Source organism: Arachis hypogaea, chromosome 5 (genome assembly GCF_003086295.3).
Source record: "Arachis hypogaea cultivar Tifrunner chromosome 5, arahy.Tifrunner.gnm2.J5K5, whole genome shotgun sequence".
Classification (NCBI taxonomy): domain Eukaryota; kingdom Viridiplantae; phylum Streptophyta; class Magnoliopsida; order Fabales; family Fabaceae; genus Arachis; species Arachis hypogaea.
Window position 1 is genome coordinate 87011914 of NC_092040.1, and position 19447 is coordinate 87031360.

Here is a 19447-nt window from a genome sequence, read left to right on the forward strand (position 1 = left end):
CATTTTCCTTTCAAATTATAATCACATTTACTAATTTATTTAATTAATAAAATAAGTATGAAAGTTCAAGGTGAGATTTTATCATATGCATTTGCTACCTTAATTATCAGCTATCATACTCTATCTTCATTTTCGTTTTTACTGATCAACCAATTTCAACTACTTTTTCTTCTCCAGTGATTGGAAATAACCGGCGTCCCAGTTTATGGTTGCTAAAGCAACAGTTACAGTGTGAAACCATGCATGCATATTGTTGAGGAACTTCAAGTTTTGTGATTCTTTCGTTTGAGCACTTCAAAATGCATTTTTGTAATTACAGAATGTTAGAATGAATTCATGATGCTGACAAACAACTACCAAGCTGATCTGAGCTTCTAGATGTTTCTAGAACCTAACTTGCTCCCATCTGGGCACACTATAGAACCGCGATACATTTATGATCCAAGGTTGAAGGATAATACACTTGCACGCATTTCGACAAGGCGAAGCGCTTTTTCCAATCACAAGAATGTTACCAGATTGGATCAAAAGCCGAAGTGAGATAACAGGCTAGAATTTCGCAAGACGACGGCTGTGTTCACAAGAAGCTAGTTCCAAGAGCCAGATCACTTAGATTTGAGAGGATTTGTGATCTAGTTGTTCCAACCTGGTGTGCGATTTCAAGTTGTTCCTCCAACGGAAGCATTTCATAACTGCGACGAAGAAAACCAAGTATATTATTTTACATTTCAAAACTAGGAAACAGCATATTAATTGATGAAATGGTGAAATTAATTGACTCAATTTCTCAATAGCATACGCATACAATAATGTTTGGATGAAGATGGAGCTTACTGGCATAGAAGCTCACAGTCCACTATACTGTCGGGGCCAGGCCGATGGGCCTTTCCATTTGATCGGAACTGCCTGAAAGCTCTCGGATTAAGGCCAGCAAGATGGGGTACGGCATCAACAAGCTTTCTCTGTAATGATTGAAGTCTTCGAAATGTAAGTTCATCGAGAGGCGCAATGCAACCTATACTGCCATCCAAGGTACCAAACAATAAGGCAAATCGATTGGTTTTATCGGAGCCAGAACCACTTCGATCAGAAGTGGATAGCATCTGCAACCTCAAGAACTTAGTCACATGGGCACCGACATGAAATTCGGCTCTTGAAAGAAGCTTCTGTCCTTTCCAACTCTCGGACATCTTCGGTGCATAGTAAAAGATCTGCTCGCAAACATCACAAAGGTTATATGCATTAATGAAAAGGCCACCAAAATTTGCAAGAAAAATGAAACAGATGTCACATAACCTTCAGAGCAAGAAGCAGCATTGTTCTTATTTTTTGGAATAAGGAATGTATTAAGAGAAAGAAGAAAGAAAAATATGTATGGAGCATAAGAAATTGTGCTGAAAATTCATTAGACATAATTATACACAACAATCAAGCCTTTTTCCAATAGATGGAGTTGGCTTTATGGATGAAACATCAGAGAAATAAAAAATAAAAATCTGACATGAATGCAACTTGCCACAACTTCATGCCTTTCCCAAGTTACATTATTAAAAAAAAAAAAGACATAAATGCACATAAAAACAAACAAAACACAGAAGCATATAGCCTTGAGACCAACCTGGATGTTCTTTTGATCATCTGAAACCATGAGACTCAGAGTACTCCCATCAATCAGAAACTCCGTCGCAAAGCAATCAAGATTACCAAAATCTTTGGCTAATAAGCTAAGTTGAGCACCCTGCTCTTTCCAACTAAGGAAATATATACTTTTATGGATGTCACCAATGAGGATGAAGTTTTTTACCTGGGAAAATGTTAACAGATATTATCTAAAAGAGGTAAGAAGAAATTCATTCAAGAACATCCATTTATCTCATTCTCATTTTCATTTTTTCTTTTCACTTCACCAGCACTTGTTCAATATATTTACGGTAAGCATTCAAAGCGTATTTCTCTCAGAAAATTACAGGGAACAGATAATTTCAAAATTCTTTTAACCCCCAAAAGCCCAAAAATAATGGGACAAGCTTGGTTGCTATTGTTTAATAAAAGATTGAAGGAAATCTCCCTTACTATATTTAAGCTCACAACATGTAATGGTGGTGCATCAAAAAATGCAATCCCATTCAACTCGGTGCCAGTCCACTTGTGCAAAATAATTTTTGGACCAGATGCTATCAACAGATGGCCCTGAAGAGAGGCCAAGGCAGATATAGCTCCTTTTAATTCCTTTGAGTACACCTCTGAAACCTGTGAAAATGAACATTTAATAACTGCCCAAAAAAAGGTATCACTCAAGGTTTAGCCAAGTGACAAAAAATTGAGCCAAATTTTGAGAAAGCAACCCTGAAGATACCAGAGTTTGAGAATTATCGGTATTTTTTCCTAGAGAGAACAGCAGGATACGTCCTCTAGCAGCCACATCTTCTCCTTGCACATAAGCAGTGCCAACAGCCAAAAGGGTTTCATTTTCTTTGGAGGATGTATTCTATGAAAAAAGAAAAATCACAAAATGGAATTAGTGAGGCCAAGCAGCTAAAAACATGATCTATTCTATTATCATATTCAGCACTCGGAAAATACAATTACCAGCAGTGTAACCATTCTCACAGTAAGGGCATTTTCAGAAGTTTGCATAGGAATTGTTGCCTTTGTTTGCCAAGGGCCACCAGACTTATCTGGCTCCATAATACGAACCTCAAATTCATCAACAGAATAAAAACGGTTTTGTTCATCAGGATTTAGATTCTGGCTCTCACTCTGATGGTTGGAATCTTGTTCAACTAGAGAAACAACTTGATTAAGTGGTTTAGGAACCTGGTTTTATATCAATAAACAGTTTGATTACTTTCTGAAAAAATTAGCAAACTGATTAATATTTCATAATATATGAACTGAACAAGCTACAACACAACTTACTAAACAGGGCACAATCTAGTGAAAATGAACCTAAGCAGGACTAGTTAATATGGTCCGAATGTCTGATTCTTAACACACGTTGGAAATAACAATAAATATTGTTTTTTTTTTTCTTTTAATGCATCAATCATAAAAAATTTCAACCACAAGGAATACTCAATCATATTTAAGGTGTAATAAATAAAGAAATAAAAAAAAAGGAAAGAATACATCTATCTTACAGGAACTGAGACAATAAGTGGATATAGATTCTTCTCCGCAAAGTATGTTACTTGATGTGGGGTGGCCTTCAGTGGAATCTAAGGATGACAACAGATTAGAAAGGTCAAGAAATAAGGGATTGCATACATGAGAGAGAGAGAGAGAGAGGGAGGTACTCACTTTCTGCACAGGCCAGTAGCAGTCATAGTTTGATCCAGAAGGCAACTGGCATATCTTCAAAACACCCTACAAGACACAGACGAAGAGAGGGTAACAGAATAAATAAATTTAAAAAATCAGCAACAATCGTAAATCTAGTTTGTCATATTTTCCATGAAAATATTAATGCTATGCTATACCTGTGATGTAACATATATGAGCCCATGGTTGCAGTTCACATTGTGAAGAACCGTAAAAGCAACAATAGATCCATCACATAGCTGACACAGAAGAATAGTTAGGTAATTTGTCAAATTTCTTATATGTAAAAAATATCTACAACAAAAATAGTTAATCTCTTTCTTTTTACATTATAAGAACCAAGCCAGAAAAATACAGTCATGTGTCATCATGGTGATGACTCGAGCATAGCAAGCAGTCCTATCAACAGCATATTGCAATTTGTATTACAATGGCATTTACAATTGACACAATGCCTAATCCTGAGCCTATTACACAAATAGGATAGGTGCTCAGATACGACAGGAATGCCAGTGAACAAGAAGAACCACCTACAGTATAGGTGACAAATAACTTCTAAGACAATACAGGATGCACGGTCCATTGGGCACAGGATTTGGGTCTATGTATAACATTTTAATTTTTAATAAAGGAATAAGATAGCTTTCTGCAAGGGACTAATTGCAAGTTCATTAAACACACCACCAACAATGAAGGAAGGTGGTAATACTTTTAAAATGCCAATGTTCATGGGCCATGCAAGAACATGGGAAAACAGCCATATACGACAATCAAATTGAATTTCTTACCTGTGGATGAACACGTAATCGCTCTCTCAACATCATAACCCAAGCTGGTCTAGACCCTGATAGAAAGAATCCTTGATAACCACCAATATTCTTGAAAACGGTAATTTGCTGACAAGGGGATACATTTGATGTCTCCTCCCTGGCATACGCATCCATGGGAACCCGAACAAATCTCAAATTTCTAAGCCTGGAAACATTAGTACTGTTAAGACCAGCTGGTCCTCCTGCAGATACTGAATCCTCGAGTTTGGAATTACCATCTAGACTTTCATAAAGATAGGCATGATAACAAAGAATTGTTCCATCACTCAAAATCCCAAAAAGAAATGGACGGCTGTGCTGTCCTGACCATCTGTGCATGGCTAACTCAACAACTTTCATATCCGGAACATTTTCCATCCTGCCTTGACCACTTATGCCATTGGAACCTCTGTCCACTTTTTCAAAATCTTTTGGCACCTCTTTCATCAGAGCATCAATAAGGTGACTCTTTCCAGACATAAAGTTTTCCACAGAAAAAACACAACTAAAATTGGGCACATCAAATATTTCAAGGCTACCATTTTCATAACACATAACACAATAAATATCTCCATGGTCCTGAGCTGCACCATCTGCACCATCAATAGCCTCACCAACACCAGTAGAAAGCCATGCATCAGTACTTGTCTTCCTTAGCCATGGCTCAGGCCCTTTATCATGATACAGTGTGCAAGAAGAAACTGATCCTTTTGAGCTTTCAAGTGAAGCCGGAGTAGTAACAGAAATGGTACAGGTACTAGGATCTGTTAATTGAAATTTATAGGAGGAAAGGCATCAAAACTAAGGATGAAAGAAATGGAAGGAAAAAAGAAATGTTTCTGAGCAACACCTATGAGTCTACAGAACAATGAAACGGGTAACAAAAGTGTGTGAGCAACAAAAAGATATGATAAGAACAAATTGAACATGAAGATATGTGAAACCAAACTACTAATAGTGGAGGGGGAAAAAAAACTAACAAAGGCTTACCTCCAATTAAAAGTCGAATACTTCCATCGCTCATTCTGATCAATGCGTATGGATCAGCAATAGAAACAGAAACCGCCATCACATTCTCAGATCCAGAATTAGATTCAGAGTTAGAAGATCCAAAAAAATTTTCACGGGTCATAAAAGACCCGTCAAGAATTCGAGCACCATGCTCAAAAACTTGGATAACTCGACGCCTACAAACAAATCCAGGATTAGTGATATCCTTGTAATTTTAGTCTACATTCAGCATATATACAGATGAAGATGAAATACACATTCTGTTTCTGCATCTACTGATGAGTGCTGATAGGCATGCTAATGTAAGAATGCAATGACAAAAAATTAATAAAATTTCAAACAAATGGTAAACATTGATAAACTGAAAGTAATAAGCAATTATAGATACTAGTCATCTTCAAAATAAGTTCCTTTCTTACAGAAACTTGAATAATTAACAAATAAATAGATTATAGCAAAAACAAATTGCAGAAAAAGACCCACCTTCCAAATAAATTTCCTGCAGCAAGTGTTTTACCACGAATATAATACTCTACACTTTCAGTAACCTCACTAAGAAGATCAGCTGTTTCTAGTACCTGATGACAGCAGGGAAAAAAGGTCACTTTAATGAACCAAAAATGTATTGCTGTTATTTGTTCATGTTATTGTTGTAAGAAATCCAATGAAGTTCTAGAGCACCGATTTCTATCAAGCAGAATGTTTACAGAGGAAAACAAAAAAAGAAAGCTTAGAAGAAGCATGAAGGAAATTAACTGGAAAGAGAGAGAATAAACCACAATAAAAGATGTTGCTTAAAAAATAATAAGCTATGAACACACCCATTATGCTACTATGCATGTGTTGATTAAGCTTATTTTGGTTCAAAACAACCTTTTTTTTTTGACAGAGGTCCAAAACAACTTGAAATAGAAAAAAAAAAAAAAGACTATCATCCCAAAAACTATATCTTCATTAAACTTAATCTGTTAAAGTTCAAACCATGACAGCAAGTAAATAGTGTTTCCAAGAAAAGAATGACAAACTAGGTTTGCATCCTCAAGAGTCTTGTTCATGAAGCCATGCACCATCTTAAATTTTTAAAAGCAATCCTAACACGTTTTTACACTAAGCCCTAACCCTTCAGTTGTCCTGCAGAGTACACATGGTTGAGAGAGAGAGAGAGAGAGAGGAATCATGTTACAAATCATAGGTTATCCTACCAAAACATATAACACTTATTAAAAAGATTACCATAGTACGAGCCTCCAAACTTATAATCAGGTATGCATGATATTCATCATCATCATTAGCCATCTTAGAGGAATCAGCACTATGAGACCGTGAGCTCTTATGATAAACAGTCCATATTCCTTTGCAACCAGGAAGTTCAACCTGAAATGATACAGGAAGCGAAAATACGGGTTCATTTCATATCACTTCACTCCTTTTCAAATTTTGATTAGAGAATCTTTAGATATCGGTCATTCAGCAAACTGAAAAACTAGATGGGCTGCACATGGGTTTACTGATCAATTTTAAAGTTATTTCACAGGCACATGCAGCAAGATTTGAGGTACTTAATGTAAACAAATGAAAATAAAAACACAACCAGCTGATATAATATAAAAAATAGACAAACCTCAGTTATCACTTCTGGGCGAATTGATTGCCGAAGAACACAGATAGAACCATTCTTTCCATGACCAGAACAGCACACCTGAGTAAATAAAGATATGCAAAACAAAATTATTGAATCGTTAACAGTGCTAATATTAGACAAGATGACTGTAAATGACCCTTCTGGTAGAGAGACAAATAAAATTAAAAAAAAAAAAGAAATGAAAAAGTATGGGTCATTTATGCTAGGTTTTTGAAGAGGGAGTATCCTATTTTTCAGGGATTAAACACGTATCTACGCCAAATATACATAATCACTATCAATTGCTACAATGGCCTCCTTCACTCCCTCCTCTCCCACACCTTTCCTTTTTGCCCAATCTTAGCAAGTAATTAGTGCTTGGATTAAGTGCTTAAAGTAATAACCCATGAAATCATACAAAGTGACCACTCATGGAAAAAGACTGACCAATTCATAGTTACTCTGTTTGGCAATCCCTGTAGCATTTGCATCAGCATTTATCCTCAAACCATATGAGAAATCTTTTAGAGGACCAATGTTAATCAATGAATCCCTAACTGCAAATGAGAATGTTTTCTGCAGCCAAAATAAACTAGTTCAGTAAGTGCAATACACCAAAGAATTCTAGTGAGAAAAAAATGAAAAAATGCTAATGGCAACTCCATATCCTGTTGTCACCTTACTCTATGTACAAAAGCAAAATGAGACACTACCTGTGCTGATTCTGTTCTATTTGGTGCAGATCCATACAATGAAAGTTCCTCGCCACTAACCAAATCTTGCAAAGCATCAGAAGGTGACCTTCGCAATCTCTTTGATGAAGGAGCATCTACTTCAATATCACCAACCTACAAATGTTGAGGAGAATCTTACAGATAATGATAATAATAACACCAGTAACAGAAACTACAACAGCGAGTTTTGCTTGAAAAATGCATTGGAGATTTTTTTTTTTTTGGGGGGGGGGGGGGGGGTGTTCTAGTTTAAACAGAAATCTCTTGAAAAAAATGACAATCAGCACCGAAAGAAAGTAGCAGACAAGTTCCAGATATTATTAAATGTGCACCTCCTCTTTTAGATTATTAGACGATGACATTGAAACACCAGATCCACAAGAAAATTGCACCAGCATACTGTCTCCCAATCGACTCGCGAGAAAAAACAGAGAATTTCCAATTGTCGTTATACCCTTAAAGATTTGAAGATATTCAAAAAGTTAAACTCAATCTAACCGATAAGTATAGAATCAAATTTGCAACAACAATAGCACGAAATGCAAGGTTTTCCAAACTTACAGATGACAAAACTGAAGCTTTTGACTTGGAAAGATCAAGTCTCTGCACGACCCTGGAATTGAATTTGTTGGTTTAAGTATACATGGTTCAATCATAATTGTGTTCTGTGATCAGTCACACAGTCATATTTGAAGTATAATGCAAGCTACTGCAATTGCAGCAAATAACAACATTAACTCTTTCTTTCTCTATCCATTATGTCAAATCCAGAAATCCTAAAATTGATTATCCTCTACCTTGTGACATGGGCCTATCAGGCGGAGGAGGGAAAAAAGAACATTGAAAGATTTTTTTTTTTTTTTTGGTGTGTGTGTGTGTGTGGGGGGGGGGGATAAAAGTGAAAGGTTTGAAATGTTGACAATAGTTATTTGGAATACTACAAGCAAGAAAATTCACCTTTCCCAAATAATTATGTTTCCCTATATGGAGCATAATCCTAATATAAATTCTCCAGCTGCCAAACAACTAAACGAACATATCACCCACAACATCAAGAACATGAATGAATGAAATGGAAAAAGAATGACAAACCTTCCATCATAAACAAGCACAAGCAATAGCAGTTCGCCAGTTTTTGTCGACAGCAAGGCCACGTCATTCGACAGCCAAGTTGCATTGGCAGCATCAAGCTCCACATTGAAAGTTGATCTTGGCATCTCCTGACTGAAATAGAATTAAAACCTCTCAGTGCTAAAGATATGATGGATAGATAGCCATAAACTTTTAACGGCAATTAAAAGACAAAGGGAAAAAATCTCCACCTGCTATCAAGTGAAACAGCATAGCTATTCAAGGCCAATGCACATGAAGCAGACTGCAAAAATGACCTATATAATTATATTATTGCAAATATTGTTTAAAATGGAGGATTGAAAATTCAGATAACATATCTTTCTAATTGACAGAAGTTGAGAAGCAATTGCATGATTACTTTAAAGCAATACACTTACCTGACTATGATAATGAATAGTGTTAGCTCCAATTACAAGAACACCACCTATTGGTGAGGGCACTGCTAGAAGCTTGTAGGCATCATGGGGGAGATTCTGAGATGTGAAAACACAATTTGAAGAAAATAATTATATCTTTAAAAAGGAGGAAAATTCAGCAGAAACAAACAGATGCTGGACTCTGGAATCTCCAAGCAAAATATCATTCAAAAATATATAAACCAGAAGGATTTCACTGTGCTTAACAACTTACAAAAGAAATCTCACACTCAAGGCGTAAGTTGTGGAGAAAAACGATGGCATAATTCAATATACTAAATACAGTATAGACTATAGACTACTCTTGTGTCATTCTATTTGTCTACCATTCAATAGTAAGCATAACCGATGACTTAGAATAAAAATAGATAAGACTAAATATATATAAATTAGTAGTCACAAATGGCCAGGTTAAGTAAACCAGCCATACCTCAAAACACTTCAACTTAAGATATTCAAGGGTGGGACAGAAATTCTGTTAAATTCTTCTATATTTCTAGAGTCACAGTCTAGCAAAATCGTAAAATGTTGAAGCGCCATCAAGGCATCTATATTGCACTTACAACAGCTGACCAAATGAGTGGATGCTGCTTCAAAGTTGTGCTAATACTAAGTGCAGATATCATGCATGTATGGTGCTTCCATGAGAGACGCCCAGCCCAAGTAAGCTCGCATTCATGCAGGATGACCATAACAGGTTCAATATATCCTATACACAAAGTTAAATAAATTTTAAGATGAGTAACGGTTTGAGAAACACTTTCACAGTTTTTGAGCAACACTTTTTAAAACACTTAAAAGAAGTACATATATAATTACATATCCAAATAGAAAATGACTTTATAAGCTACTTTCAATTTTTTCTTATCAAATAAACACTTAAGTAAAACTATTTGTACAAAGGTCCCCTCAAGAAAACCAAAAATTACTAGGTACATTGACATGCTTAAAGCCCCACCAGACACAGAGAGAGATACAGAATAATAGAAAAAGAAGAATGATATTTGTACACATTGATATGTGTTTTACTTTTGTACACCAAATCTATCACCATTAATTTGAATTTGATCCCTGACACACATTTTCTTCTTCTATCTGCTCCATTCTTGGATTTAATACGTATATAAATTGAACACCAATTTAGGTATGCAGGTGTGCAACTATCATTATTCATTTGGGTGGGGAGGAACAGAATCTATGACATTCTGATTATGCCTATAAATTTTAATCAGTCAACTCATTTTTCTTGAAAACAACATTACAACTAAAACCTAGGTGAGAATGGTAGTCTATCGGTATAAGAAGCACTAAGATTTTTTGAAATGCTAAAAAACACAAATAAATTATACTCTTACACTAACCATGAACAAATGTAAAATCTTTTACATGCCTCATATCCAAGTCACGTAGATTTATCATATAAGATGACTCAATACGAGCAGCAACTGCACCTCCAGAACCCAAGGTATCATCGTCTCCAACTAAACCAGAACCAGCCTGACAGCAATAAAACACCAATTAAGAAAATTAGAAGTCCACCAAATTATACTTTAACATCGAAAATTTCCCATGAGAAAATACACTTAATAAATGGTATATATTCAAAGTGCATTCTATCAGACTTGGGATATTAGTTGAATTACATAATGCAATAAAATTATTACACATGAATTTAGGTGGATTCTCTGTTACTTTAGCAACAGATATATATGTAAAAGAGAACTCCCATTTCATCCATGTAAAGAGATTGGCCAGCTTAGGCCACATGTTTAATTGTTTTTCTAATTAATGTTCTTTGTGCTCTCTTTTGTAGGATTCTCTTTTTTTCTTTTTCTTTTTTTTTTTTTTCTAAACAACTTTTTTTTTTAAAGATAAGCAGATAGTAAAGGAAATTCACAAGATACATTGATACTACAACGACTTTTTAAATTGAAAAGTATGAAGGATAATAGACCTGAGTAGCCTTTAGTATTATCATTTGCAAATCATAGACAAGAACCCCACCACACCTGCCTTGAGGATCAACCTTTACCAGGGGACCACTTGCAAACTGTTCTCTTCCTCTTTTCAAATGAAGCCATTCTGGACCCTCAAAACAATGCAAGGAACTAAACAAAGAAAAGATTATAGTTAAGCCTCATCCTTTAGGCTAGTAAAACAGACATGCATACAAAATATAGTAAAGAATACCTGAGATCATAAGTGAATACAAGTTCTATAAAAGAACACTTTGCCATCAAATAACATTATTTTTAAGTTGTCACATAGACAGATAGACCCCAATAAAAGAAGGGACATCAATGAGGGGACAAAGAGAAGGAGAAAGAGAATTGCAGAAATTTCTTGAAGAATCATAGATATTAGTACAGTTCTCTGTAATCAGAAACACTTATGCACACATATAACCAATGAGTAGTACAAAAGATTATGACCAGCCTCAACTTCATTCTCAATGGAAGCAACTACATTGGATGGATATCTTAGTTGTTCCTCATTGCCACCAAGGAACATTAATATTTTTTTGCAACTAAAGGGTGGAATCCTAGCAAAACTAAATGTGTGCGAAGTCTCCATTTTGACTAGCTTGGTGGATAGAGAAATAATTTTTAAAAAAAAGTTGGATAAAAATAAAAATACTCAAAATTGGACTCCACAATGTCTTAGAAGGACAACTTAGGGCTTTAGGGTTTAGGAGTCAGCTCTCCACAATATCTGGCAATTTAACTCTCCAACAGAAAATAAAGCTTGCCAGGATTACACTTTTCAGCTGAACATGTGCACGTTACAAGGATTTCTTTCATCTCCCAACTTCCCATTAAAGATCCTTCTAGTTTTCAGTCTATATAAGTGCAAAGCCGTTTTCCCAAAAAAAAAAAATGCATTACTAACAAATAATTAACAGACCAAAAGATAGAAGCAACCACTCACCTTGTACGAAGTCCATGAATAGAATCATCATACTCTAGAACTGAAATCTTTGCATCTTTAAAAGTTAAGATGATTGAATCCCTCCTTCTAGAACCATCACCAGCTCCAATGCTCAACACAGCCATGGCTTCAACATTACCATGTAACCTGAATCACAAGTACAAGCCCAAACACCAAATCATCAGTAAATTCAACAGATTAAAGGCACATCCCCTTGTCAATAAGGTAATATCAAATAGAGACTAGCCAACCAGAATATGCTGATTACTTTGGGGGGAAAATGCCAAGTATAACACACTAAATTCACGGCTCTTGTCATTTTAGCAATCAATTCAACATATAAGAGGCTAAAAAATAATGAAGTCAATAAAAGAATATAGTTAAGTAAAAAGCCACAATGTAGCCATATAATGTTAAATAAGAGAAAATCAATTTTTCCATTAACTCATTATAAATCCAAGCACTACTGCTCACTTAACATACCTCAGTCCGCAGTATACTCATTAGTTTCAATAGTCAAAAAGTAAAAGAAAAAAGAAAAAAATAAAACCATAACTTCGTTCTGAACTTCAAATTCTAAATCCCAGCACCAACAAGACAGCTCGACTCAGCTAGGCCAGTAAAATCAACAGCTGAAATAAGCTGAAACTAATCAAACTCGTATACTAGCATCACTTGTGTACACCTACAACTATTACCAACTAGTGACTAAACTTCCATAGCTGAAACCACATTGTACCAGTAACTTTGTGTTTGGGGGGATTCAAAAATCAAAACTTGACTTCCAATTTCACATTCTAAATTCCACCTAATCTATATAATCAACCGAGTCAAGCTAAACAAAGAGTACATTTTGCTGAATTTCAATTCTAAATTCCCAGCACAACCAAATTTAAAAGAAGCAGAAAACCTGTAATGGCAAACAAGCTCGAGTGAGGCCCCGGTGACGCCGTCGAAAACGCCACCACGGCTGGACTCAGCTGCAGCCGGAGGACCCTTAGCAGATTCCTCGTGGACCCTGACGGCATAGACTTCGAGGACATTGGCAGAAGTGAGGATAAGGTTGGGAATGGGGCCGAGGTCGCGGCGGGTAGCGGGGTTGGGCCAGTCGGAGTCAGGGTCCAGGTCGTCGGCGGGAAGAGGAGGGACGCGTGGAACGTAGTCGGCGCGTGAGTGAGTGAGGAAACCGGAGGCACAGTTATCGATGCCGGTTGGGCAGTGCATCATCTTGTAGGCCGCGAAGCTCATTTTGTTTAGCTCAAAGATTTAATCTTTGGAATGTGAAAATTTCAAATGTAAGTTGGTAAGTACAATTTGTTCTTCTCAATTCTCGGTTTTCAGCTCAGGGAAGAAGAATTGAAGAAATGAGCTTAAACCCTGAAGAAATTAGGGTTTACGTTGTTTTGTTTGGCGGGAGTGTTATGAATATGAAGACTCAGATCAACACACACAACCATCATCACTCACAGTCAGAACCTGTGTTGTGAAGTGTGAACCACACCGGCATCACATTTCTTTGCCATTTTTTTATTTTATTTTATTTACATACTTTCTTTTTTATATATTGGATTATGAGTAGTGAATTTTTTAAAAATGACATAAACTATGTGTTATAGGTTGTCAATAATGTTTTGTCTTTTTATAATTAAAATAATATTTTTTATTTTTACAAAATAGCAGTGAAAAATAATAAAATAATAAAATATTCTTATATTTCACACAAAAATTATCGATATCTAAAAATTTTAACCACTCTTTTATATACATAAAATAATAATTTAAAAATACTTAACAAATACATGGAAAACTAAATTTTGATTTTTTTTTTCTATAAAAACTTTTACTCCAATTCTAAGGGCATGTTTGGGTGAGCTTTTAAGAAAAGATCTTTTTTTGAGTTATCTTTTTTTAAAAGATCTTATAGAGAAGTAAAAGTAATTTTATGTTTGGATATCTCATGTAAAAAGGTCTTTTTATCTATCAATTATGTTTGGGTATAACAATATAAAAGTACTTTTTTGTTTATTTATTACATGAAAAACATCTTTTTTTTAAGGAAAAAAGATCTTTTAAAAAAAGATGTAAATTACAGCTTCTCAAAAAAGATCTTTTTTTTTTATTTTACTAGTGCTTTTACTTTTACTACTAGAAATTTGCCAAACACGTTAAAAAATTAAAAAAGATCTTTTTTCATTGAAAAAAGATCTTTTTTTAACAAAATAATGGCGCCCAAACATGCACTAAAGATGTTTTAATAGAAATCTCTTTAATTCAATTATTTAAGAAGTTAAGTTTTACCTCACAACTTAAAATGATAAATTATTTAATCGAATTAAATTTGTCTTATTAATTTTGATATCTTAATTAAGAGGTTGAAAGTTTGAATCTACCTTAAAAATAGAAAACATCCTATAATCAATTATTTGCCTTTAAGTGGATGATTAAGGGCAATGAATTATTCAACTTGAGAATTGCCAATACAATTTGAAAAAGGAACTACTTAGGATAAAAAATATTAAACCATAAAAAATATTTTCATTAAAAATATTGATTCTCTACATTCACCATTTAATTAAGTTAAAACCATTACCATTAACCAGTCATGTGAACTCATCCATACATCTTTAAGGATAATCTCATTCAAAGCTTTGAGTGGAAAGAGAGAAATGGATAGAATACTCCCATAGTCCCATGTCATTTTGTCTTAGCATCAACTTGGTTTTCTGTTGAAATTCCATAACCACTATCTCCTATTAGGCTATTACTCTTGCCAAAATCATATAATCTTGGAACTGTAAACAAAATGATGAAAAAGTTACAAATTATAATCCAGATGGTTTATTCCAAAATAACACATCCACATTACAACCTACATGATTTTAACTTCATAACATACTTTCAGCAATTCTTCTACCATTTCTCTGCCTTGTCAAGTAAACTTGAATTTAAAAACCTCATCAGCCAACAATTTTTTAATTTATTATTATCTCCATCAAAATAATGTCTGACGTTCCATTACATTATAATTTTATGATAATAATAAGAAGAGAGAATGAATGGCTTCAATGTAAGGAAAAAGGTATAAAATGAACTAAAATTCAAAAAGTTGTTACAACTTACAAGGAAATGTAAAGCAGTGTGAGACTAAGATTAAGCCATAAAAAGCTACTTAAAATTTTGACCTCCTCAAAACTTGAAACAAAAAAGAATGAGAAAAAGCATCATCTCCAATTAGTGTACAACAGTATTTGACATACATGTCAAGCACATCAATGCAGGAACTTGTAACAAAGGAGAGTACAGTTAATTTTCTCAAGGAACTTGCAATGCCAGGGATCAAAAGCTATCAATCTACTTTCAATGAATTTCTCAAGCTTGCTTCTTAAAGCTCAAATCAACATCTTCATTAATCTGCAAGAAACAAAAAACCATCTAGTTTAATTCGATACTGAGGATTCCGCGGAGCCAAAACAACAGAATTTGAGGCTTACTTCTTTGGCAAGTTCTTTGGCTTTTTCATCATTGAAACCTAAAGTGGACAAGATCTGGCGACCTGCTGATCCTTCTTGGGCCCAAACTCCAAGAAGTAAATGAGTCACGGTTATTTCGCCTCCATCACCTACATTTTATGTCATAACTTTAGCAGTGACAAAAGAGATCATCAAAAAGTAAATAAGGTATAATGAGGGAAGCAAGATCAAGATCACCATTTAAAATCGTTTTCAGATGGGGCACAAGACAACTCAAAGTTTCTTTCCAAAATATATTTCATTTCAATTTCGTGCAAGAGTAGCTTGCAAGAGTCTAACTCATTTATTGAACAAATTTTGGCATGGAACTGATAGGCAGAAACCATAATACCTGACTTCAATTTCTCATCCACAGCCCAGTCAAGGGCTTTCTGAGCTGGTTCGGTCAATGGAGGATGCTCAGGGCTAAAGAAATACAGGTCAGATTTCCCAAGTAGCTCTACTGTTTCTTCCCGTACTTTGAAAAGAGAAATTCCATTGGCTCTCAAGAATTTTGCAGCTTTACTTGTTCCTAAAAGAATACAAAATGTAGCGCTTATGAGTAGAAGAAAGGCACACAGCTATAAATTTAGAAAATGGATTCATTCAACTTGAAATCAAGATGGAAGGACATTGCTTTCTGATCAGAGCTAAGACAGCACACACTTCAGGATTGCTATTTAAGACTGAAGTTGGAAATCAAATTTCATTTAGTATCCAATCCAAATTCTGACCTGACCTTCCCACGATCTACAACCATGAAACTTTACCATTGCATTTCTATTTATTCAAACAATATCATATTGCTCTTGTTTCAAACACTGCAACAAAACTCTACATCATTCTAACATCCTCACACTTGGTTCTTGCACAAAATAACCAATACCTTAAGACATAACTTCGATACAAGTAATTCCTAAAAAGGAAACATATGATGCAAACGGTAATTCAATCAGATAAGTTCACTGCCAGTAGCATTAAGCAAGCTACAACTGAAATTTATAAGACACAATTATGCATTCAATCAATGGATACTGCACAAGTCCAGTGGCTGAATCACAGCCTTCATGGCAAAACACAAATCAAGCATGGTATCGCTATATATTACTGAAATCTCAAAAGGCATCCAATTACAACAAACCTTCTACCAAAATCCCCATGAGAAGTGCTTCGGTTCCTGTGTTGGGATACTTCAGCTTCCTGGCTTCCAATTCTGCCATAGCAAAAGACTTTATAGACCTCGCCGACCACCTAAATCAATCCAAACCAAACAAAACAGGCCCTCAGAAAAACAATCTGAAAGTATATACAATAATGTGTATAAGCTCCTAAGTAGTGACACACTAACAAACAACTTCAGCTGAAGAAACTAGCTAAATTATGCAGCTGGCAACAACAAATTGATGATGATAACAGAAATAACAGAAAACCAAACGATTAAGCTAAATTGTAAGGAAACTCAAATCCATTGAATCAAAACTGGTGATAAAAGACAATAACAATGAACTCACTGTGGCGTTTTGTCAATTGTATCCGCCTTGGGTTTCCTGCACACACAAAAAAAAGGAAAAGGTGATAAACTTTAAGCGAATTAGAGGAAAATTAAAGAAACCCAAATTGAGTTTGAGAAGAATTACGTGGTGGGAAGACTAAAGGACACCGTTGCAGTGGTGGCACGGGTGCGGCAACTCACTGAGGGGAATGGAGGGATTGGAGAGAAGCGATGAATGGTGATTCTGGTTCCGAAGAGAGAGGTGAAGTGTAGATTATTGTTGTTGTTGGTGGGGTTTGAAACATTATTGGGAGAGATTGAAGGTATAGAAGAAGAGGAAAGGGTGGGAATGGAAGCCATTGGAGAGAGAGAGAGAGAGAGAGAGAGATTATGTGAATTAGCGAAAAGGGGTTGGAAGATGAAGTAAGAAGAAGAAAAAGGAGGAGGTTTCGGATTTCATTTCATGTTTAGAAATCTGAAATCAGGTTGGGGAAGACAGTTTTGAGATTGCGAGTTAGCGAAGTTGGTTTCACTCTATGTTCAAATCTAAACCAATCTAAATTAAATGGTTGGTTCAATCCAATTTAAAACTGAAAATCAATTAAATTTGTATTAATTTAATTTTAAATTTATTTTTTACAATTTAATTCAATTTAAATTACATAATATATTATAATATTATTATTATATTAATTTTTATATTTATAATATATTTAATTTGTAAAATTCGATTAATTAATATATAATTAATTTATGAATTAAAATTTATTCTAAAAAATTAAAAATGTGATTTTTATGGTTTGATACGATAGAGAAAATTAAAACAAAATTTTTTATACTAATTTTAAATAATTTAGTCTAAAATTTTGAAATTGCAAGTTAGCGAAGTTGGTTTCACTCTTCAATCTTCACTTCTCACACTTTTAGAGCTGATATGGGAAGCTTCAAAGTTCAAAATTTGAGTTTTTAATTTATAAAAAGTAGTAATATAAATATTTGGTATAATTTTTTAAATTAAATTATATTTTTTAAAAAATTATTTAAGTATTTATAAAAAAATTAAAAATATAACTTTTTTCATAATAACAAATTTTTTATCACATTTTTTTAAAACACTTTTACAACTAAAAAACCAAACACAAAAAACTTATTTGGGAGAATTTTTTCAAAAATAAAATAAATTCATATTTTTTTATTTTTGGACTTTAATTTGTAAATTAGGATTTTTTTTGCATTTAAACAAGTTTTTCGACCTATACGAACTCTATGACCGGTCAATTTAACTGAAAAATCGGACCCTGACCATATAAAAAAGAAAACTGGTACAAATTGGTCAAATTCAATAAAGATCGGATCGAACCACATGTATTGAAAATTTAATCAAAATTTCTAAGAAAGGGTTCAACCACTCTCCCTCGTAAATAGAAACACTTTCCACAACCACGAAACTACTATTGTGTTTATTATTATATATATGCAAATTTAAATATATATAAATATCTTTAGTGAGTTTCATCAAATAATTTATCTTTATTTTATTATTTTAATTTTAGTTATAAATTTACTTATTTTTAAATTAATTATATTTTTATTTAATAATAATTATAAACTCACTTATTTAGTATATAATAGTATAATAAATAAATATTAATTAATAAATTATTAAAAATTAAAAATAATAGTTATTTTAATATAAAAAATAAAATAAAAATATTTATAATAGAATAAAAATAATAAAATATTTATTATTCTTGTTTTATATTATTTTAAAATAACTTGAAATTCTTAAAATGTTAGTAAAAATATGTATTTTAAATTTTAATTTTAAATTTTTTATTATTTTTTATTTTTATTTACATAGAACCGAATTAACCGGTTCAACCAGTGACTTATCGGTTGAACTAATGATCCAGTGACCCAGTAATTTGACCGGTTCTATCACGACAACTATGGACCCGGCGAACTCCCTTTTAAGTTTTTTTGAATTCCGCGTTGTTAATCTATTATCATCATCTCCAAATAGTATATAGATCTACAAACAGTATATAGGAGTACACAAAAATACACAGACAATAAATTAAAAAAATAAGCCATATTTAACAATGGCAAGTATGGTTATCGTCTTTAAAAATACATAGGTACATCGAAATAAGTCATATTTAACAAAAAAAATTTTAATTATAAATTAAAAAAATAATTATTTTCCAAAAATAATCCACTTCCAAATATATCGTAACCATTATTATCGTTTCCAGAGTATATAAGAGTACACAAAAAGTACATAGGATAACAATTCTTGTTATTTTTTGGAAATAGTTTTTTATTAATTTATAATTAAAAAAATTCTTGATAAATATGGCTTATTCCGGTGTACTTATGTATTTTTAGAGATGATAACAATGGTTGTCATTGTTAAATATGGCTTTTTTTTTTAATTTTATAATTAAAAAAATTCTTGAAGAAGTCATGCTT

At 33.7% G+C, this 19447-nt stretch overlaps 2 protein-coding genes across 3 annotated transcripts; both read right to left on the reverse strand.

Annotated features, from left to right (window-relative positions):
- Positions 1-250: 250 nt before the first annotated feature.
- On the reverse strand, positions 251-13508 carry LOC112801717 (cleavage and polyadenylation specificity factor subunit 1). 2 transcript variants are annotated; one of them, XM_025844622.3, is made up of 26 exons: positions 12885-13508; positions 11975-12121; positions 11001-11154; positions 10408-10543; positions 9610-9755; positions 9008-9103; positions 8819-8871; positions 8589-8720; positions 8058-8109; positions 7829-7951; positions 7476-7610; positions 7210-7338; positions 6763-6840; positions 6375-6515; positions 5625-5719; positions 5121-5317; positions 4110-4894; positions 3480-3560; positions 3301-3366; positions 3141-3218; positions 2590-2817; positions 2357-2488; positions 2074-2250; positions 1619-1804; positions 835-1211; positions 251-692 (listed from the first exon to the last, which is right to left on the reverse strand). In XM_025844622.3, exons 1-26 carry the CDS (start codon positions 13220-13222, stop codon positions 578-580), a joined length of 4377 nt encoding a protein of 1458 aa, XP_025700407.1. In that variant the 5' UTR covers positions 13223-13508; the 3' UTR covers positions 251-577. The 2 variants fall into 2 exon arrangements, with proteins under 2 accessions (XP_025700407.1, XP_025700408.1); XM_025844623.3 differs by lacking the exons at positions 11001-11154; positions 11975-12121; positions 12885-13508 and having other exon boundaries at positions 10437-10543.
- A 1534-nt stretch (positions 13509-15042) lies between these two features.
- LOC112801718 (ATP-dependent Clp protease ATP-binding subunit CLPT1, chloroplastic) lies at positions 15043-17557 on the reverse strand. Its single transcript, XM_025844624.3, has 6 exons — positions 17121-17557; positions 16995-17030; positions 16625-16734; positions 15836-16015; positions 15466-15593; positions 15043-15385 (listed from the first exon to the last, which is right to left on the reverse strand). The coding sequence occupies exons 1-6, from the start codon at positions 17333-17335 to the stop codon at positions 15344-15346; spliced, it is 711 nt and encodes a 236-aa protein (XP_025700409.1). The 5' UTR covers positions 17336-17557; the 3' UTR covers positions 15043-15343.
- Between the last annotated feature and the right edge of the window lie 1890 nt (positions 17558-19447).